The sequence below is a fragment of the Monodon monoceros genome, unplaced genomic scaffold, assembly GCF_005190385.1.
Source record: "Monodon monoceros isolate NGI ecotype Baffin Bay Population unplaced genomic scaffold, NGI_Narwhal_1 Super_Scaffold_9, whole genome shotgun sequence".
NCBI classification, from domain to species: domain Eukaryota; kingdom Metazoa; phylum Chordata; class Mammalia; order Artiodactyla; family Monodontidae; genus Monodon; species Monodon monoceros.
This window is the reverse complement of record NW_021703786.1, coordinates 18,679,821-18,702,919: the sequence shown is the minus strand read 5'-3', so window position 1 is coordinate 18,702,919 and position 23,099 is coordinate 18,679,821. Positions and strand designations below refer to the sequence as shown.

At 40.0% G+C, this 23,099-nt stretch overlaps 1 protein-coding gene and 1 pseudogene across 10 annotated transcripts in view; one reads left to right on the top strand and one right to left on the bottom strand.

Annotated features, from left to right (window-relative positions):
- BRCA1 (BRCA1 DNA repair associated) overlaps positions 1 to 23,099 on the top strand; it is a 63,412-nt gene that overhangs the window by 24,334 nt on the left and 15,979 nt on the right. For 4 of the 10 annotated variants that reach the window (XM_029212508.1, XM_029212510.1, XM_029212505.1 and 1 more), the window contains 7 exons: positions 350 to 426; positions 1,558 to 4,974; positions 5,387 to 5,475; positions 11,532 to 11,703; positions 18,224 to 18,350; positions 19,998 to 20,185; positions 22,139 to 22,449. In XM_029212508.1, coding sequence (XP_029068341.1) covers positions 350 to 426; positions 1,558 to 4,974; positions 5,387 to 5,475; positions 11,532 to 11,703; positions 18,224 to 18,350; positions 19,998 to 20,185; positions 22,139 to 22,449 — 4,381 coding nt within the window. The remainder of the gene's footprint in view (positions 1 to 349; positions 427 to 1,557; positions 4,975 to 5,386; positions 5,476 to 11,531; positions 11,704 to 18,223; positions 18,351 to 19,997; positions 20,186 to 22,138; positions 22,450 to 23,099) is intronic. The other 6 variants (XM_029212509.1, XM_029212506.1, XM_029212514.1 and 3 more) reach the window with 3 other exon arrangements.
- Positions 17,167 to 17,543, bottom strand: LOC114888884 (annotated as a pseudogene).

Here is a 23,099-nt window from a genome sequence, read left to right as displayed (position 1 = left end):
TAGACAACTTTGTACTTGTATTCTCATTAAGATATATTTTAAGTTTTGTTGGTTTTCTCTTTACTGTCTTTTAGCTATTATTTGGCCATCATTTAAATTTTAGTTCTCATTTGTATGTCCATAAAGCAATGTTCTATACTACTGCTGTGATTTTTGTGACTGTATGTTCTCAGTCTTTGACCGTTTCATTTTGACTAGAAGTTACCAAAGCACAGATTTCAAAAAATGAATCAAATTGATAACCCTTATTGCAACCCTACCTAGAGGAGCTAAAATACTTGATCATGTGACAACTATTTGCGCATATAAACTACTGTTTCTCACTAAGGCTTCTGTCTTTTCCCTATAGTGTAGAAGACCATGAATTGTTAGAAATCACCCCTCAAGGAGCCAAGGCTGAAGCCAGTTTGAATCGTGCAAAAAAGGGTAATGGCAAGTCTTCCAACTTAACAGGCACTAAAGAAAGAATAGGTAGATGCGGTACTGTAATAGATTATTCTGAAGAACCATTTGGGACGTTTATAATTCACAACATTTCTTGGCAGAGTTAGAATATCGTTCTTTCTCAGATGTCATGGTACAGCCTGACAATGACAATAGACTGATATGGTTATAATAGTACCCTATGTAATTGGTTGTTGCCTTTATTTTTTTTATTTTTTTTTTGCGGTACGCGGGCCTCTCACTGTTGTGGCCTCTCTCGTTGTGGAGCACAGGCTCCGGACGCGCAGGCTCAGCGGCCATGGCTCACAGGCCCAGCCGCTCCGCGGCATGTGGGATCTTCCCGGACCGGGGCATGAACCCGTGTCCCCTGCATCGGCAGGCGGACCCTCAACCACTGCGCCACCAGGGAAGCCCTGCCTTTACTTTTAACTGCTGTGTTTTTATTTCATACTTTGCATACTGGTATTTAGATAGAGGGAGTATGAGTCTGAAGATAGAACAGAAGCACTATATGTCTGATGCCCAAACTGTGCATTTTTTTTTTGATTGAAGTAGAGTTGATTTACAATATTGTGTTAATTTCTGCTGTACAGCAAAATGATTCAGTTTTACACATATATACATGTTTTGTAATATTATTTTGCATTATCGTTTATCACAGGATATTGAATATAGTTCCCTGTGCTATACAGTAGGATCGTATTATTTATCCACTCTACATATACTAGTTTGCATCTGCTAACCCCAAACTCCCCCTTCATCTCTCCCCCACCTTCCCTCCCCCTTAGCAACCACATGTCTGTTCTCCATGTCTGTGAGTCTCAAACTGTGCTTTTAATTCACTGTTAGAGTTTAGTGAAATAGGAGGTATGATTTATCAGTAGGGAGAATTCTGAAATTAAAACTCTAATTATTTTGAGTGGAAATAATGAGAGTCTAGATACATAGGAATTGAGCAGAAGAGTATGAGCTACATCTTCAGTACACTTGATAGTTGAGGTTTCTCTAAGAATAGCCAGTTCCTTCATTCCCCCTCAACCAAGTTGTATTAAGTACCTATTTTTTTCATAATAATTCAGTTTTTAAGCACCTTGTTTGCTTGTTTTTTTCCAGCTGCTTGTGAGTTTTCTGAGAAGGACATAACAAAGGCTGAACATCATCAATTCAGTAACAAAGGTTTGACCACCACTGAGAAGCATGAAACTGAGAAGCATCCAGAAAAGTATCAGGGTATTTTTGTTTCAAACTTGCATGTGGAGCCATGTGGCACAGATACTCATGCCAGCTCATTACAGCATGAAAACAGCAGTTTATTACTCACTAAAGACAAAATGAATGTAGAAAAGGCTGAATTCTGTAATAAAAGCAAACAGCTTGTCTTAGGAAAGAGCCAACAGAGCAGATGGGCTGAAAGTAAGGACACATGTAATGATAGGCAGACTCCCAGTACAGAGAAAAAGGTAGTTCTGAATGCTGATCCCCTATATGGGAGAAAAGAACTGAATAAGCAGAAACCTGCGTCCTCTGACAGTCCTAGAGATTCCCAAGAGTTTCCTTGGATAACACAGAATAGTAGCATACAGAAAGTTAATGAATGGTTTTCCAGAAGTGATGAAATGTTAACTTCTTACGACTCACGTGATGGGGGATTTGAATCAAACACTGAAGTAGCTCGTGCAGTGGAAGTTCCAAAGGAAGTTGATGGATATTTGGGTTCTTCAGAGAAAATAGACTTAATGGCCAGTGATCCTCACGGTGCTTTAATACGTGAAAGAGTCCACGCCAAACCAGTAGAGAGTAATATTGAAGATAAAATATTTGGGAAAACCTATCAGAGGAAGGCAAGCCTCCCTAACTTGAGCCGCATAGCTGAAGATCTAATTATAGGAGCATCTACTGTAGAACCTCAGATAACACAAGAGCGCCCCCTCACAAAAAAACTAAAGCGTAAAAGGAGAAGTACATCAGGCCTTCATCCTGAGGATTTTATCAAGAAAGTCGATTTGGCAGTTCTTCCAAAGACTCCAGAAAACATAATTGAGGGAACTGACCAAACAGAGCAGAATGGTCATGGGATGAATATTACTAGTAATGGTCATGAGACTGAAATGAAAGGTGGTTATGTTCAGAAAGAGAAAAATGCTAACCGAACAGAATCATTGGAAAAAGAATCTGCGTTCAGAACTAAGGCTGAACCTATAAGCAGCAGTATAAGCAATATGGAACTAGAATTGAATATCCATAGTTCAAAAGCACCTAAAAATAGGCTGAGGAGGAAGTCCTCTACCAGGAACATTCATGCACTTGAACTAGTAGTCAGTAGAAACCCAAGCCCACCTAATCATACTGAACTACAAATTGATAGTTGTTCTAGCAGTGAAGAGATGAAGAAAAAACATTCCAGCCAAATGCCAGTCAGGCACGGCAAAAAGCTTCAATTCATGGGAGATAAAGAACCTACAACTGGAGCCAAGAAGAGTGACAAGCCACACGAACAAATAACTAAGAGACTTGCCAGTGACACTTACCCAGAACTAAATTTGACAAACATACCTGTTTTTTTTACTCACTGTTCCAGTTCTAATAAACTTCAAGAGTTTGTTAATCCTAGCCTTCAAAGAGAGGAGAGCCTAGGAACAATTCAAGTGTTGAATAATACCAAAGACCCCAAAGATCTGACATTAAGTGGAGGAAAAGGTTTGCAAATTGAAAGATGTGTAGAGAGTACCAGTATTTCCTTGGTACCTGATACTGATTATGGCACTCAGGATAGTATTTCATTACTGGAAGCTGACACCCTAGGGAAGGCAAAGACAGCACCAAATCAACATGTGAGTCTGTGTGCAGCAATTGAAAGCCCCAAGGAACTTATCCCTGGTTGTTCTAAAGATATTAGAAACGACACAGAGGACTTTCAGGATCCACTGGGACATGACGTTAACCACATTCAGAAGGCGAGCATAGAAATGGAAGAGAGTGAACTTGATACACAGTATTTGCAGAATATGTTCAAGGTTTCAAAGCGTCAGACGTTTGCTCTGTTTTCAAATCCAGAAAATCCAGAAAAGGAATGTGCAACAGTCTGTGCCCACTCTGGGTCCTTAAGGGAACAAAGTCCAAGAGTCCCTCTTGAATGCAGACAAAAAGAAGAAAATCAGGGAAAGAGTGAGTCTAAAATCAAGCATGTGCGGGCAATTAATACAACTGTGGACTTCCCTGTCGCTGGTCAAAAAGATAAGAAGCCAAGCGATCATGCCAAACGTAGCCCAGAAAGAGTAACTAGGCTTTGTCAGTCATCACAGTTCAGAGGCAACAAAACTGAGCTCATTATTGCAAATAAACATGGGATTTCACACAGCCCATATCTTATACCATCACTTTCTCCCATCAGGTCATCTGTTAAAACTATATGTAAGAAAAACCTGTCAGAGGAAAAGTTTGAGGAACCTGTAATGTCACCTGAAAGAGCAGTGGAAAACGAGAGCATCGTTCAAAGTACAGTGCGCACAATTAGCCAAAATAACAGTCGAGAAAGCACTTTTAAAGAAGTCAGCTCAAGCAGTATTAATGAAGTAGGTTCCAGTACTAATGAAGTAGGCTCTAGTATTAATGAAGTAGGTTCCAGTGGTGAAAACATTCAAGCAAAACTAGATAGAAACAGAGGACCTAAATTAAGTGCTTTGCTCAGATTAGGTCTTATGCAACCCGAAGTCTATAAGCAAAGTCTTCCTGTAAGTAACTGTCAACTTCCTGAAATAAAAAGGCAAGGAGAAAATGAAGGCACACTTCAGGCTGTTAATGAAGATTTCTCCCCATGTCTAAATTCAGATAACCTAGAACAACCTATGGGAAGAAGCCACGCTTCTCAGGTTTGTTCTGAGACACCTGATGGGTTGTTAAATGATGACAAAATAAAGGAAAGTAGCAACTTTGCTGAAAGTGACATTAAGGAAAGATCTGCTGTTTTTAGCAAAAGTGTCCAAAAAGGAGAATTCAGAAGGAGCCCTGGCCCTTTAGCCCATCATACATCTTTGGTTCAGGGTCACGAAAGAGGGGCTGAGTCCTCAGAAGAGAATGTTTCTAGTGAGGATGAAGAGCTTCCCTGCTTCCAACACTTATTTGGTAAAGTAACCAATACACTGTCTCCATCTACCAGACGTAATGCTGTTGCCACAGAGGGTCTATCTAAGGAAACAGAGGAGAATCTAATATCATTGAAGAATAGTTTAAATGACTGCAGTGACCACGTAACATCGGCAAAGGCATCCCAGGAACATCACCTTCATGAGGAAGCGAGATGTTCTGATAGCTTATTTTCTTCACGGTGCAGTGCAGTGGAAGACTTGACCGCTAATACAAACACCCAGGATCCTTTCTTGATGTTTGATCCTCTTTCCAAACAAGTGGGGCATCAGTCTGAAAACCAGGAAGTTCTGAGTGACAAGGAATTGGTTTCAGATGATGATGAAAGGGAAGCTGGCTGGGAAGAGGATAATCGCCAAGACGAGCAGAGTGTGGATTCAGACTTAGGTATTGGAACCAGGTTTTTGTGTTTGCCCCCGTCTATTTTATAGAAATGAACTAAATGTTTATGCCTTTGGGGGAGCACATTTTACGAGTTTCCAAGTACAATGAAAGTAACTGCTTCTTAAACTTTAAACATGTTCCTCCCAAGGTGCTTTTCCTCAAAAGTCCTTTACTCAGCTAGAACATCTTTTCTATTTGAATGAGATTTAATGCCCTAATTATTGGTGGACTTGCTTCTGGTTTTCATCCTTACGACTCCTAAGAGGAAATCCGGTGTCCCTAAACAAAGAGTGTAAACATTTTGTGTGACATGAAAGTGAAGTTTGTCCTGTCAGTGAGAAGAAACGGGTACTGCAAGTTGGAGTATTGGCTGTCTGTTTTTACATCTGAATCTCTATTTTTATTATCATTTAAGGTGAAGCAGCATCCGAGTATGAGAGTGAAACAAGCCTCTCTGAAGACTGTTTGGGGCTGTCCTCTCAGAGCGATATCTTAACCACTCAGGTAAAAGCACATGGGGATGTGTGTGTGGTGTTCTCAGTGCTTTGCATCCCGCATTCTTACATTTGCTTATATCACCTCTTAGAATTAATGGTATAACAGTTGTGTGTGGGACCTTGTCTCCTCCAATTGGATTGTAAGCACCGAGATGGAACACATTACCTCCTATTTCATACACACACATGTACGTACCAACGTGCTCACTGCAGAACACTAAATACTGAATTTAATGAATAAGCGAAACCTTCAAAACCCATTTGCCCTATAGCAAAAACATATATGAAAGCACAAAAACATATATGAAAGGGGTGTGTTTCTTCTCAGTACCAAATTGACACCTACAGAGTTCTCTTCCTGTTAGACACTGTCTAGCCTTTCACTGTTTGGTGGATACTTCTTTTTGTTTTTTCTTTTTAAATCGTATAGTTATTTGTTCTTCAGTGCCTGTAAGTCATCTTTTTTCTTTAAAAAGTACACAGTGTTACTTCTTGCTCCTAGTGGTCAATATCCAATATTTTGGTGACTTGTGAGGGGGGTAACAGCTTTGTCACATCTACAACATTTGGTAACATGAATATTTCAGTACTCCAGGCAGAATAGTCTCCTAGAAAAAGCATTCTCTACCACAGCATCTAAAAATTAACATTATATTCCTCACAGAACCTGGCTCTGTCTCCTAATTTTTATGTTGTAGGAGTGGCACCAGAATTTTCTAAGTTCTCACATTCAAAACTTCAGGCTCATTCAGCTTTTTTTTCTCCCTTCCTTCCTTCCTTCCTCCCTTCCTTCCTTCCGTTGCGCCAGGTCTTTAGTTGTGCCATGTGGGATTTTTTAGTTGCAGCATGCGGGATCTAGTTCCCTGACCAGGGATCGAACCCGGGCCCCCTGCATTGGGAGCGCAGAGTCTTAACCACTGGACCACCAGGGAAGACCCTCAACTTATTTTTTTAGAATATGGACACAGTGGTTGCTGGTGGTAATGGTGAGAGTTCTGTACCTGGCTGTGTTACTCTAGGCAATTTACTTATCATCTCTGAACTATAGTATGTACATTCTTAAAATGGAGATACCTGGACCACCTTGAATCATCCTGCCATGACTTCTTTTTCTCACCTAAACCTTAAATACACCTTCAGCTGCTAGCAAAAAGTGACATTTTTTTCTGAACTTCCTGAAATTCCAGATTAGATAAAACTGAGAAAAACCGATAGTCTTATAATATTGTATATGTGCATCATAAAAAACTTAGAAAATACAGATAAATAAAAATCATCCCTGACAGTCCAGCGGTTAAGACTCCGTGCTTCCACTGCAGGGGCACAGGTTCCATCCCTGTTGGGGAACTAAGATCCCACATGCCGCAGAGCAACTAAGCCTGAGCGCCGCTACTACTGAGCTTGCGCACCACAGCTAGAGAGCCCACTTGCCACAATGAAAGATCCTGCATGCCCCAACTAAGACCCAACACAACCAAAACTTAAAAAAAAAAAAGAGAGAGATTGGTTTGGTAAATATTAACATTTATCTCCGGTATGATATACAAAAGATAGGTAATAGTTGTTGCCTTCAGGTGGGGAAATAGATGATTGGGAGAAGGAGAAGGAGGAAGCCTTACTTTTCTCTGAATATCCTTTTGTGCCTTGAATTTTATACCATGAACTTGTATTAATTATTTTTAAAATTAAATTCTATGCATTAAAAATCATTACTATTAACTTATTGGTATATATTCTTTCTTCTTCCTATTGTACACAGGGGTGTGTGTGTGTGTGTGTGTGTGTGTGTGTGTGTATACCTTATCTTTAAAAAACATTCAGATGGTACTCTACATACTTACATTGTTTTTACTATGTCACTAAATTTTCTTCAATGAATTTATTTTTAACTACTATATAGTATTCTTTCCTTGTGTACACCATGATTTATTCAACCTATTGCTGAATATGAGGGTTTCAGGGCAAGAGACACAGTTTGCTATCATGTACAGCACTGTATTATTATCTTAAAAAAAATTTATTTATTTGGTTGCACCAGGTCTTAGTTGCAGCAGGCGGGCTCCTTAGTTGCAGCTTGCCGGCTCCTTAGTTGCAGCACACGGGCTCCTTAGTTGTGGCGTGCGAACTCTTATTTGTGGCGTGCGAACTCTTATTTGTGGCATGCATGTGGGATCTAGTTCCCTGACCAGGGATCGAACCCAGGCCCCCTGCATTGGAAGTGCAGAGTCTTATCCACTGCGCCACTAGGGAAGTCCCTGTAGTATTATCTTGATAACTAAATATTTGCCCACATCCCCAATGACTTCCTTAGTATAAATTCCTAGGACTGGAATTTTTCTGTTTGATACATGTTATTAAATTGTCCTTTAGAAAGACTGAACCAAGCTGTGCTCTTCCAGCCCCTGTGGTACTTGGTAGCTCCCATTTTCCTATACCTTTGCCAACAGTGGGTAGTATCCAGTTCTAAAATTCTGAGTCTTGGCATTGCTATGAGGACTATAGATAGAGGGCTTGTCTTCTACTGCCTGTTTTCAACACAGAGCAAATCCCTTCAGGACTGAAGCCTGCTGGAGTCAGGAAGAAACCTCTGAGACCACTGCCTGTTCTGTGCCTGAATTGTCACCTGTATTCTCCACTTCTGCAGGATTGCCATGGTGACTAAATTAATGAAAAGATTTTGGAGTCATTTTCTTTTTTTTTCTTTTTTGGCTGTGCTGCACAGCTTGCAGGATCTTAGTTCCCCAGCCAGGGATCGAACCTGTGCCTCCTGCAGCGGAAGTGCAGAGTCCTAACCACTAGACCGCCAGGGAATTCCCTAGGAGGCCTTTTCTCTGTTTGCAATTACTATGATCCTTTCTCAGTGTGGATTTGGGGCTCTGTCAACGTGACTTTCACCTTTTTATCCCTTGTGTTTTAGAGTTGTAGTGTTCGGTTTCTGATTCCATCTGCCTTAGCCATATTGTATGATATTTGACATTCAATAAACTACCTCCTTGTTTTCTATATTTCTGATCTTGTTCCCAGAGATGTATGTCTATTTGTTCAAGATTCATTTTATAACCTGTTTTTATCAAGCATCTACCCAAAACAGAGCCAAAGTCAGATTTCAGGGCTAACTTAAATCTAGAGTAGCTCCAACAGGCAGAATGATTGAAGTGGGATCTTTTCCCAAGGTCTGTTTACACAGAACTGGGGAGACATATATAGGAGATAAATCCTAATTTGGTATCATTAGTATCTGTGCTTTATCAAAGACTGATTAACTATATTTATTCATTAATTCATTTCTGCATTAAACATTTACTAAATGCTTACTGCCTGCTGGGTGTTAGGGATACAGAAATGATTAAGGAAGGATTCCATCCATCTGGGAGGAACATTCCACTTCGGTATACTAATGCACTAGCAGTATAAATGAAGCACTGAGGGGTCATCTGTTCCTGACAGGAGATGTATTATTGGTGGGGACTTCTGAAGGAGATATTCAAGCTGGACCTTAAAAGATGAGAATTTTTTCCAGGTGGAAAGAGAAGAGAGGCAGTAAATCAAGGCAGAGGCACAGAGGTGTGAAATCATGCCCAGGAAACACAAAGTTGTCCCATGTGACTGGAAAACGGGGCATATGTGGTGGTTTTGGGGAGAAATAAGAGATAAGATCAGAGTGTGGAGGCCCTTTTGATTGATTGATTGATTGATTGATTTTGGGCTGAGTTGGGTCTTCGTTGCTGCACGCGGGCTTTCTCTAGTTGCGGCGAGCGGGGGCTACTCTTCGTTGTGGTGCGTGGGCTTCTCATTGCGGTGGCTTCTCTTATTGCAGAGCACAGGCTCTAGGTGTGCAGGCTTCAGTAGTTCTGGCACGCAGGCTTCAGTAGTTGTGGCTCATGGGCTCTAGAGTGCAGGCTCAGTAGTTGTGGCACACGGGCTTACTTGCTCCGCGGCATGTGGGATCTTCCCGGACCAGGGCTCGAACCCATGTCCCCTGCATTGGCAGGCGGATTCTTAACCAGTGCGCCACCAGCAAAGCCCGTGAAGGCCCTTTTGAATGCTGTGCTTAGGAATTTGGAATTTATCATGAGATCAATAACGAGTAATAATTATACAGTATTCAGAAAGTGTTAACTTTTTATATGAGCAGTTGTATACAACTAAGCTCCTAATGGAAAAAAGAGACATGATAAACATGGCTTTTAGGGAACTTTAGCTGTATTAAAAGTAGATATCAGAGTAGCACAGTGGGAATAGAAAAGAAAAGTAGGACTAATTCAAGAAACACAAGAATTAGAATCAAGAAAACTTGGTAACCAATTTGGGTTTAGTCTCCCAAATGTATCAGGCCAATTGCCTGCAGGGGAATTTGTCCAAGTTATAAAGTAACTGCTTTGGGAAAACCCAAAGGAAAGTTATGTACCTATAATTCTCCCATTACTTTTCCAATTTTCTAACCTATTTAATGGCCACAGAAGTTAGATGTGATGGTTGTGGCAGTAGTGACTGATAGAGCTCCTTGAAGCTTATCAGGTATCCTGGTTTCATTCCAGATTTACTGAGGTGAGCCCTTGGCTAGGATTTGATCAGTGATGGAACTACTCACAAGACACCACGTGGTGGCAATGGTGCTGCTGTGGACATTGGCAACAAAGCAGTCTCAGGGTAGTAGTGGAAGCCTTAGTGGAGCAGGGAATGCATTTCCCAGTCATAAAAACCTCCTAAAAACTGTGAACTCAGTGTAGCAGAAGAAAGTAGATGGCTTGTTTTTAGTAGAGGGCAAAGTCATTTGCGAGGATCAGAAGAAACAGGGTGAAACAATCTGTTTCCCCAGGGTTTGCTGGCAACCATACATGCTCCTTCTAAAAGTAATGAAGAAATGTATATTTTGGAGAGCTCCTTACTTACGAAGTACTTCGCTTATCAAAAACCTTAGACTTAGCAGATTTCTTCTTCATATGGAGAAATAAACATCAGGAGCCTCATAAGCAAGAGGAGCCCATTATCTTGAATTGAAAACAATAACTGGCCTTACAGGCTTTCTGAGGGCTCCTTCTGCTGGATCCTTCCATATAGCCGGTTCTTCTCTGCAGCGATCTCTAGGTACCCCGTCCCCATCTAGAATGGCAGCACCATTCTAGGGCTGTATCCCCAGTGCCTAACACATAATAGGTGGTCAACAAATAGTTGTTGAATGAATAAATAGATACATTAATGAATTAGCTCTTTGCTTGTTCTGTTAGAAACTAAATGTTCAAAGAATCCCAGAAAAGGAAGTGACCTCACAAGCCAGAGATTAGACATTTTTATATGGACTAACCCAAATCTCTTATGAGTGTCACAATACCAAATTTTTGAAATGCAGCCTATGGAAGATGTTAACAGAATCATGCTAATTTTAAATACCAAAAGTGTTTTAAGTACCTTATTTTTTCACTCCCTAGCTTTAAAAGAAAATGACCAACTTCAAAAGGACATCACAATAAAACAAGCCTAGTTGGGAGAGTTTGAGGAATTTTTTCTCCCCTTCTAACATCTTTCTGAAATAATTTCATGGGCATTAACTGCATGAATATGGTCAGATTAACAGGTGCTCAGGGCTTCCCTGGTGGCGCAGTGGTTAAGAATCTGCCTGCCAATGCAGGGGACATGGGTTTGAGCCATGGTCCAGGAAGATCCCACATACCACAGAGCAACTAAGCCCATGCACCACAATGACTGAGCCTGGGTTCCAGAGCCCGTGTGCCACAACTACTGAGCCCACGTGCCACAACTACTGAAGCCCGCGTGCTTAGAGCCCGTGCTCTGCAATGAGAAGCCCGCTCACCACAAGGAAGAGTAGCCCCTGCTCAACACAACTAAAGAAAGACCACATGCAGCAACGAAGACCCAACGCAGCCATAGATAAATAAATAAATAAATAAATAAATTTTTAAAAAGGTGCTCAGGCAGAACTTATAATTCCATACAAAGTGATTTCAAGTCCCACGGTAAAATTAATTGGTGTAACATATTCTTGATTTCTGGCAAGTTTCTAAAAGAGTATAACTTTCTTGGTGTCGTTTCTCGTGTCTGCAGCAGAGGGATACCATGCAAGATAACCTGCTAAAGATCCAGCAGGAAATGGCCGAACTGGAAGCTGTGTTAGAGCAGCACGGGAGCCATTCTTCTCACAGCTCCCCTTCCCTCATAGCCGATTCTTGTGCCTCTGAGGACCTGCTAAATCTGGAACAAAACACATCAGAAAAAGGTTTGTAATATTGGCCAAAGTGTTACCTTAAGCAAAATTCTTCCCTCCCTAAGCCTTTATCTCTTTCTGAAAAGTATGGACCCAGCTCCAACATTTTATGATCTTTGCTCAGCATATATTTGCCGAGTCACTCTGTGGGAAATCTTAGAGCCTTGCTTCTAGTCCCTGCTTACAACTAACTTACCATTCAGAGGGCCCAAGACAGTCAGTAAGCATCGTCATCTGAGTACCCACAGTAAGCAAATGCTATGGGGCACCCACAGGAAGCTGAGTGTCATGGGGCAGATTGGAAATAGGTAACCCCATCATTTTAGAAAGCTTATAAAAAAACCACTCAGACATGTTTCTTATAGCACTGGTGTCAGATCACGAAGCCCTATTTAATCACTTTCTGGTTTATAGAGAGAGACGTCTATATATACTTCAGGAACTGCACCTTGATCCACAGAAAGCCCAATTTTGTGGCAGAGACAGGTGCTTTATAACAACATGATTGTTATCAACAAGACAAGGCATTTGGAGTAACTGGGCAGGTGGAGCTGCTCTGAGCTGACTCCCTATAAGAAGTGAGCACCGAGCTGAGAAATAACCTGGCATAAAGGAAGGAAAGTGAGATGAAAATTTGAGTTTTAACTGGAAAAAGCCTGTGAAAAACAACACATCAGGCAGGGTTTTAAACGGGCAAATACACAGACACACATGAGAGGCTAGGCATAGGCCTGGGTTCCAGGAGAGAGCTAGTGCTTAGGAACTAGCACTCCCAGAGTGCTAGCTACCCAGCTAACCTAGTGTTAAAGTCCCTTCTTCGTTCTCCCTCCCTTCCTCAGGCCTACAGGGGGTCAAAGGGCCTTCCTTTGAGTCTTTCTAGGAACTCTACTCTTAATTATTCAAGAGAGTGGCGTTGGTCCCGGAGTGTGCCTTGTAGTGTTTTTATGTTCAGAGAGAAACAGTAAGTAGCTCATGCATGAGAAGCTAGGAACTCTGTTGCTATGGCAGTGGTTCAAAATGTATTTCCTTAAATGCATTCTTTGTAACTATCTTCATTTAGTTCATCTCCCAGATAAAGTAGCCCCAAGTCTCACCACCATCACAATTCTTGTTGGTGCTTTCACCACCTTCAATCTAAAAATAGACTAGACTTTCAATTTTAATGCACCAGATATAAAATGTTATTGTCTGGCTTTGAATATATGTGTGAATCTACTATCTCATCTTTGTTGGGGGGGGGTATTTTTTCCTGAAGATCTGTACACAAAATGTTTCTTTGTGGCTTTTTTTTTTTATAAGTGCTATACTTTTATATATTCTATTTTACTATGGATTTGAAAAACTCTGAAAATTTCTTCTGAATTTCTATATAAAACATTTTTTTTTAATGAAAGAGCCTTTACTCTATCCTTTGTGGTAAACTTATTCATTGGTCTACTTTCTCATGAAATTATAACATCCTCAGAGTTTTGAGGTAGGTGGGTAAATGTTGAGAGGAGGGAGGAGAGGCTTATGAGAATTTCTCCATTTAAAAAAAAAGTGTCCCGGGCTTCCCTGGTGGCGCAGTGGTTGAGAGTCCGCCTGCCGATGCAGGGGACACGGGTTCGTGCCCCGGTCCGGGAAGATCCCACATGCCGCGGAGCCTGTGTGTCCGGAGCCTGTGCTCTGCAACGGGAGAGGCCACAACAATGAGAAGCCCGCGTACCGCAAAAAAAACCAAAAAAAAACAAAAAACAAAAAAAAGTGTCCCCTCTCCCAACTCCACAGAGAGTAGAGTGTCTGCCATGCCCACTTATATTTGCACAACTTGAATATGTTTTTCAAATTGCTCAAATGCTACTTCTCAAGGAGATCACCTATAACCACGGTATTTTTTTTTTTTTTTTTTTGCGGTACGTGGGCCTCTCACTGTTGTGGCCTCTCCCGTTGTGGACCACAGGCTCCAGACGCGCAGGTTCAGTGGCCATGGCTCACGGGCCCAGCCGCTCCGCGGCATGTGGGATCTTTCCGGACCGGGGCACAAATCCGTGTCCCCTGTATCGGCAGGCAGACTCTCAACCACTGCGCCACAAGGGAAGCCCAACCACTGTATTTTTTATTGTAATTTTTAAGTCTCTGACTTTTCTAGCCCCACTTTACCCTGTTATACTGTTACATTTTTTCAATAGCCCTTATTAACTTTTTTTTTTTTTTAATTTATTTTTGGCTGCATTGGGTCTTTGTTGCTGGGCTCGGGCTTTCTCTAGTTGCAGTGAGCGGAGGCTACTCTTCATTGGGGTGCAGGCTTCACACTGCAATTGCTTCTCTTGTTGCAGAGCACAGGCTGTAGGTGCACAGGCTTCAGTAGTTGTGGCTCACAGGCTCTAGAGTACAGGCTCAGTAGTTGTGGCACATGGGCTTAGTTGTTCCACAGCTTGTGGGATCTTCCCGGACCAGGGCTTGAACCTGTGTCCCCTGCATTGGCAGGTGGATTCTTAACCACTGTGCCACCAGGGAAGGCCCTTAACTTTTTTTTTTTTTTTTTTTTTTGCGGTACGTGGGCCTCTCACTGTCGTGGCCTCTCCCGTTGCGGAGCAACAGGCTCCGGAAGCGCAGGCTCAGCGGCCATGGCTCACGGGCACAGCTGCTCCGTGGCATGTGGGATCTTCCCGGACCGGGGCACGAACCCGTGTCCCCTGCAACGGCAGGCGGGCTCTCAACCACTGCGCCACCAGGGAAGCCCGGCCCTTAACTTTTAACAATATCGAATTTGTTTTGCATGTTGTTTAGAGTTCCTCCTTACCTCCCACTAAAATGTAGGCTCCATCTGGGCAGAGAACCCTTACACCTGAGCCTGGAACACAGTAGGCGCTCAATAAATATTTTAATTCACATGATTAAAACTCTGAAGCCCACTCTAGAGTTACTGAAAGAAAATTTCTGGGTATGGATTCTGGAATTTTGTGGCTTTATTTCTGAAACAATTTGAGCATCTACTTAATAGCAGCTCAAGTTTTGTGCCTTTTTCCCTCTTAAATTGGCGTGAGTCTAACTGAAATTCAAGCAAACTTCTTAATCCTGGGAAAAGGAGTTTTGTTTACCTTCAGCTGTACTAAAATGACTTATTCTTTAAATAAATGTTTTATTTTTGAATAACTCTAGATTTACAGAAAAGCAGCAATGATAGTATAGAGAGTTCCTACAAGAACTCTACCCCTTACCTAGTTTCAGTTTCCCCTAATGTTGTCATCTTACATTACCATGGTAATTTTGTCAGAACGAAGAAACCAACATTGGCACATTACTAGTAATAAGCGGAACTCTAGACTTAATCATATTTCCCCAGTTTTTATTTTTTTATTTATTTTTATTTTATTATTATTTTTATTTATTTTTAGCTATGTTGGGTCTTCGTTTCTGTGCGAGGGCTTTCTCTAGTTGGGGCAAGCGGGGGCCACTCTTCATCGCGGTGCGCAGGCCTCTCACTATCACGGCCTCTCTTGTTGCGGAGCACAGGCTCCAGATGCGCAGGCTCAGTAGTTGTGGCTCACGGGCCTAGTTGTTCCGCGGCATGTGGGATCTTCCCAGACCAGGGCTCGAACCCATGTCCCCCGCATTGGTAGGCAAACTCTCAACCACTGCGCCACCAGGGAAGCCCCAGTTTTTATTTTTTAAGAATCCGTATTCTTAATGATGATGAAAGCTCCTTTTCCAGGATCTTTACATCAGATGTCCTGCCCTCAGCCTAGATCTGCCCTACTGTTTACCTAAGGGTCATTCCCAAGCCTGCATAATATTTTTGTGCAAACGTGTATTCTTACCCATTATGAATGATGTGTACCTCCTTCTGCAGGTAAAGCTATTTCATATCAGGCACTTTGTTTTTATTTTTGTTTTGTTTTTTTCCTCCTGAATTACCTGTCATTCATAAAGCAAACAGCATTTGTAACATCGTAGTCCATTACAGCTGAAATGATTTTCAGACACATCTGAGCTTTTCCGCCCTACAGTACGTTCATTCCTGAAAGATTATAGTTTATCGTTTCTCAGTATCTCTTTCCTCCTTTTCAATGTCTTTCTCTTTGATTCTTCCCAATACTTTTCAACAATGCTTATTAGCACCTAATAGGCAGTCAGTAAATTTATTAAATGTTTGGTCTGGCCCATATTCCCTACCCATGAAGAATATAACATATTAAGACCCACAGATGAAGGAATGATTTCAGGGGGGACTACAGTACTGTTCCAGTACTTGGGCTCTGGATCACTGCATCTATGAAATAAGGATTAAGGAAAAAGAAGAGCAGAAAAGTTTTTCCCTGTATTTTTTGGGTACTATTGAGTTATTGAGTCCTAACTCAGGTTAGCTTATTTTCTTTGTAGCTTGGGCCCCATTGTAGTGAAAAGAGGAACTTGTATGTTAAATGTCCAGGTGGTGGAATGACTTTTTAATATCTATTTTTGTGTCTGAGGCCTTTCCCTCCCCACCCTTCCACTTAAAAAAATAAAAAAGCCCTTTCCAATAGTTCATTCTGTCACTTTGCTGTACACCGGAAACTAACAACATTGTAAATCAACTATACTTTAATAAGTTTTTTTTTAATTAAAAAAATAATTCTGTTTGGTGTGATTCCTTAGACATTGCACATTACCTTTTATCAGTGATCACCTTGTATTTAGAGGGGAAATGATGCCTATATTAAAAACTTTACATTCCAGTTGGAAGAAAAACCTGCTGGTTCATGGTTAGACCCTTCTTTGTTTCAGCACCTTACAGTAGCTCCAGGCAGGGTTCTTGTGTTCCTAGAAACTCACAGGTCCAGAAGAGAAGACTATAAAGGAAACTATAAATAATATATTTGAGGATTAACTCAGGAAATCAATGATTATTTCCCCCCAGGCTACCCAGTGTCTTAAAAAAATAGTTTAATTAATACAGCCCTTTGTTTAAATTTTTCTGCCTTTATTTATGGATTTTCGCTTTTCTAATAAAAGCTCAAAATAAATTATAGTCATCAGTGACTTTGTAATGGATAGAAGACCTGTAATTTTTAAGTATTTGTTTTTGCTTTTTAAATATTTCTGCCTTTAAGCCACTTCCTAGAAAGCAGTGGCACACTAATACATTTAGAGGAATTAATAAATAAAAAGGATGTACTAACGTGCTAGAACTTTGCCTTGGGTCTGTTCTGTGTTTTTTCCTTTCTTGTGCCAGTTCATCATTAGTTCCATGTATTACTTCCAGGTTCCTTATCAGTCGGCACCTTGTTTTTTTGTTTGTATTGGTTTTTCGGTTTATTATTTTCTTAGTAATTGAAAATGTGAAGCAAAATGTCACCTCTTTTTTCTTTCTCATCTGACCCCTCCCTTGTTTCCACACACATGCAAAAACTCAAACCCCCATCCTATACAGTCTTTTTTTTTTTTATCATATATTGAGTTTATTTGTGCTCTAAAATATTTAAATATCGACATGCACCTTAATATTGAGTGATGTCACGGGTCATGCCCAACGTAGAACTTGGACAGGAAATCCTTTGGCCTTGGTGCTTCTGTTTCATGGAAAAACCGCATGACCTGTGTCTGCTGCTTCCACACTTCGTTTCTTCCAGTTCCATCTTTCCCTTAATGACCAGAAGATCAGCCACCTTGGGGTCTATGACGTGGGCATTCTTCATAAACATTTCTCAGACTTTATCCCGTCCCTGTTTCACAAAGATGTCTAGCTGGAATAAATGCACAGTGTTCGGCACCTCCTGATACCAGGCGCGGTAGAGCTCACGCAGCCTTCGCTTAGCCTCGTTCATGTCCCGATTGAAAATGGGCTTCACCGAGGTGCTGGCTGCAGCAGCAGCCGGGCGGAGGCCACTCATCTTGCTAAAGCCCTATACAGTCTTTGATGTGGAGGCAATAGGGATGGAAAAGGGAGTGTGCTTTGTGCTTTCCAGTACTTTCTCTTCCCTGTTGTCTGAGGTGATTTGAGTATAATTTAGTTTGCTGCAGAGATAAAAATTCATTTCCTATTCTTATGTCCTTATCATTCAGGGCCAAAAAATATAAATATATTATTTTTTCAGCCTTGTCTCAGCTGGGTATCTTTATTTACCCAGTTTTAAAGTGTTCCTTTTATTGTTGTTATTATTTTTTAGTCATTGAGTTCCATTTGGTGCTGTATCACTTGTGTTTATAGAATTCTGTCTGATATACCTGTTTAAAAACCAATCTGATTGGGACTTCCCTGGTGGTGCAGTGGTTAAGAATTCGCCTGCCAATGCAAGGGAGATGAGTTCAAGCCCTGGGCCAGGAAGATCCCACATTCCGCGGAGCAATTAGGCCCGGGTGCCACAGCTACCGAGCCTGTGCTGCAACTAGAGAAAGCACAGCAACAAAGACCCAACTCAGCCAAAAATTAATTAATTAATTATTTTTTTAAAAAACCAATTTGATTGTCACAGATTGCTGCTTTTGAAAAAAATTGATATTCTCACCTGAATTATCACCATCAGGACAAAGCAGTAAAGTAGATTTCTTTGTTTTCTCATTCCATTTAAAGCAGTATTAACTTCAGAGAAAAGTAGTGAATATCCTATAAGCCGGAATCCAGAAAGCCTTTCTGCTGACAAGTTTCAAGTATCTCCGGATACTTCCACCAGTAAAAATAAAGAACCAGGAATGGAAAGGTAAGAAGTAATAAATGTCAAGTTTGGTAGCTAAGTAACACCCGTACTTACATTAAACTTTTAGTGTTAATTTTTTTTTCACCATACTTTCTCTAGTTTTTTGTACACGGACATATCTAACCTCTCATTGCCCTAGGACACTTCTTTTGTTTAATTGTATGTAGGCTCTTTGGACCTGTACAAGGCATGAGCTACAACATGAGAAATGCACAGTAGATCTGTCCCTTTTCAAGGTCAGAATAAAATACAGTAAATACAGAACTAAAAGCCTCAGCAGGCCTGGAGGCTGATGGTAGACTTCTCCAAGGCCGCCCTTGCCCTAATTGAAGTTTTTGCCTTCCTAGAAAAAGTTTAGCTATTGATTTACCCCAGTAAATATTCAGAATATCTTCCAGGGATGTTGTTCACATCACTATTGATATAAGACTATGTAACACTTTATAGTTTTAAAAATACTTTATCTACTTCTTCATTTGATCTTTATAAAAACACAGTGAAAGTAAAAGGACAAGTTCTGGACTATTATTCCAAATTGATAGTTCAGGATAGAGTCTCAGAACTGATAGAGTCACACATCTCATGACTCTAGAAAGGAAAAGGAATTCATATTTATTGCGTTTCTACCAAGTGTATGTATATTTTCACTTATCTCTCTGGAAATAGTGACAAGTTGTCAATAATCTAATCACACCATCTTTTCCAAGCATCTTGGATTGGACTGAGGATATATTTTTGAGGCTGTGATAATGGCCTGATGGCTGTGATAGAGAATGAAAAGACTTGACCTCCATAGGCCCTAAACCCATGATTAGAGGTAATGACCTCATTGCTGTGCTTTAACCGATTGAGCTAACCACCTGTTTAATATTCAGATGAAATATTCCTCTTCCTCTTCCCCCACCCCCGTATACCCTATAGAGACTTCTATTAAAAAACCTACACATTGATTGAACTTCCTCTACTAGACTGCTTGAGGAACAGTTCAGGTCTTGCTCATCTTTAATCCGTGGAGCCTAGCTTTAGTGCCTGACTCATACTAAATATCCAATAATTGTTTGAATCAGTTATCTGATCTCTGAGGTCCTTTAAATCTGTTGATAAGTATCGTATTCAGCAAAGTTCTAAACACCTGAAAGGGTAGAGGAATTACTGTGTGCATATGCTCTTCTAACAATATATTATAGCTGGCTTTTATTTTTAGAATGACTTTGGACATTGAAAAGGTAGGAGGTAGGGATGATTCTGTGAATTCTGCTAAAATTGGGTAGAAAGAATGAGTGTAGCAATGTCAAAATTAATCAACTTATTTTCATGAGAGAGCTGATTCTCATACATTCATTTGAAATAGTGTATAGAATTTGAGTGAGTGGCAGTGGATAATTTGGTGAAATTTGCTGACATGCTTTTAAATAGCTAGGAGATATACTGCCTCAGGCCAGACCCTAAGGAGAGATGTTATATGTCAGCCCTGACAGGTTGGCAGACATCGTGAATCCAGACTCCTAGCCATCTCTTGTGTTCTCTCTTGCTAGTCATTCCCGATCTCTGACAGTGAGCTCTTTCACTTATGCCTTGGCTGCCTGGGAAGTATGATTAGTCCTTTCACAAGCTACAGTGATGGTTTTCTCCTTTCATCCTTTTTTCTAGGCCTTCCCCTTCTAAATCACAGTTGTCAGATAATAGTTGGTATATGCACAGCCACTCAAGGAGTCTTCAGAACAGAAACTGCCCACCTCAAAAGGAGCTTGAGGTTGTTGATGTGGAGGAGCAACAGCTGACGGAGTCTGAGGCCCAGGATTTAATGGAGCAGTCTTCTTTGCCAAGACAAGATCTAGGTAATATTTTATCTGCTCTGATGGAGAAAACACTTTTATTTTACTCTTAACCTAAAGATATTCTGATGAATCAGCTTTCAAATGTGGTAGTCTATCATGAATGCATCTGTTATACTTAAACCCATTAGAAAAATAGCTTGAATGTTAATCCAAGTTGAACATTATTGCCGCTGTTAATCGGTCTATATTGGTTTAACTCTAACAGTTTTGAGGATGGGAGAGTCTTGGTGCTCTCTAAATATTTTACTTCAACTGTTAGATAAGAGTTCTAGGGCCCTAGGGTAAAGTTTTAGGCTTGTCCTTTATTGAAAAATGAGTCATATCTCTAAAGTAAGCTCTTGTTTTATGAATTAATGAATATAAATTACTATATATTTTATGCCTTATAAATCACTGTAACCGAATGGTGTGTTTTATGGCTTGTAAGTCAAGGTTTTAATCAGTAAAGCAAGTTTTAAATTAATCCTGAAAAACACATTATCATAAAAGGTGCTCTTAGACAACTAAATGTTTTTGGCCATGTTCACTAGGGTCATTTTAGGAATCTCATACATTCTACTTAGCTGTGCTTACTTGCTGATGGAGTGACATTTTCTAAAATGTTTCAGGGACGGTCTGTTTTTAATTTGGTGATGATATCTGATGATTTATTAAGTGAAAAAGTTAATGATATCATCATGGATGAAGAAACAAAAATCATTTTGATTGTATTTAGTCAACTATTTGTATTTGGTATTTTTTTTTAAAGTTTCAGTGATATAGGAAGTGCCAAAATATTCACAAGCAGCCCAAAGATTAAAGTATACATTTGAGTATAACTGAATCACTTTGCTGTACACCTGAAACTAACACAACGTTGTAAATCAACTATACTCCAATATAAAATAAAAATTTTTTAAAGAAGTATACATTTGAATCAAAACCATCCCCTAAGAACTAAACTGATAAATGACAGAAATTATAGAAAGCAGGCTTTCTTATAATATTGCATTTAATATCTAAGATGGAAACATATTTCATGTTAAAACTGAAATAGGGTAGCATCTGAAAAATCAATGGTATCTTTTTTTAATTTTATTTTTAATTGTGGTAAAAAAACATAAAATTTACCTCAACCATTTTTAAGAGCTCAGTAATGTTAAGTATACTCCCATTATTGTGCAATAGATCTCTAAAATTTGTTCATCCTGTAAAACTGAAATTCTGTACCCATTAAATAGCAACTCCCCATTTCCCCCTCCCCCTATCCCCTGGGAGTCAGCATTCTACTTTCTAAGAGTTTACTCTAGATAACTCATGTAAGTGGAATTATGCAGTATTTGTCCTTTTGTGACTGACTTTTTTCATATAGCATACTGTCCTCAAGGTTCATCCAAATTGGTAGCTTTTTTAAAACCACTGTGTGTGTAGATAGATATAGATATACACATATCTCACATTTTCTTCATCCATTTATCCAATGACAGACATTTGGGTTGCCTCCACCTCTTGGCTATTGTGAATAATGCTACAACAAACATGAGTGTGTGCATTTCTCCATTTTATTGTAATTAAATGTAACAGGTGAAGAGTAGTTCATTGGAATGGATGTGGCATAATTTATTTAATCTCATTGTACATTTAGTTTGTTTCTAAAACCTTACTGTTATAAACAATGTTGCAGTGAACATTCCTATGACTACACTTTTACAGACCTCTTTTATGTCCTTAGGATACATTTCTAAAACTAGAATTGTTGACTGCAAGTATAAACACACAAGGCTGTTGCTACATAATACCAAATTTCCTTTAGAAAAGTTAAGCTGCTTTGCACATCTACCAACAGTGTTATTAATGTACCCATTTTTCTCTTAACCTAACTTAATCTGTCTTTTTAATTTTTAGCAGAGACTAGATGTTATAATTCAGAATTCACTGTCATATATATTAAATTTCTTTCCTCATTCCTTTCAGAGGGAACCCCTTACCTAGAATCTGGAATCAGCCTCTTCTCTGATGACCCTGAGTCTGATCCCTCTGAAGACAGAACCCCAGAGCCAGCTCATGTCTGCAGCATGCCACCCTCAGCCTCTGTACTGAAATTACCCCAATTTCAAGTAGTAGAATCTGCCAGGAGTCCCGCTGCAGCTCATGCTACTAATACTGCAGGGTATAATGTGCGGGAAGAAAGTGTGAGCAGGGAGAAGCCAGAGTTGATACCTTCAACACAAAGAGGCAACAAAAGAATTTCTATGGTGGCATCAGGCTTGACCCCAAAAGAATTTGTGAGTGTATCCATATGTATTTTCCTAATGACTGAGCCTTCATTAACATACCGCAATGGCTTTAAATGGGTACTAGCTGTGAATAACCTATAGGAAGAAATCTGGCAAACGAGCTCATTACTATGTAATTTAATTTCCATTACTAATTTCTGAAAACTTATACCTAGATAAAGCTATAGCATGGATTATTTTGTATGTATTTAGTAAAGGAAATAATTATTAAATATTAGCAGAAAGGTTATGGTTTTGAGTATAATCCAGAGCTTTTTTATTTTTATTTTCTTTCTATCTAAAAAAGCAAGGAGGTATAGCTCTACTCCCCAGAAGGCATCTTTTCCCCACCTTTGTTCACATCTGAGTGAACTTACCAGCATGATTAACTAAATTTAAACTGGTTCCAAGTACATGGCCAGATAGTGGCATTTCTCCAGTGTTTATTTATCTTTATCCTGGCTTGTGACACTGTTATCCAATAGCTTGCCCTGTCAGTTCTACCCTACAATAACCCATCCCTGTTAGGATTTTGACATGTCCTGCTAGAAACAGGAGTTGTTTTGTGCTGTGGAAAAATACCCATTAAAATATTAAGACCACTGAAACTTTCTTTCTGCTTGGATTGAGCATAGATTTCAGACATCATAGGAAATTTA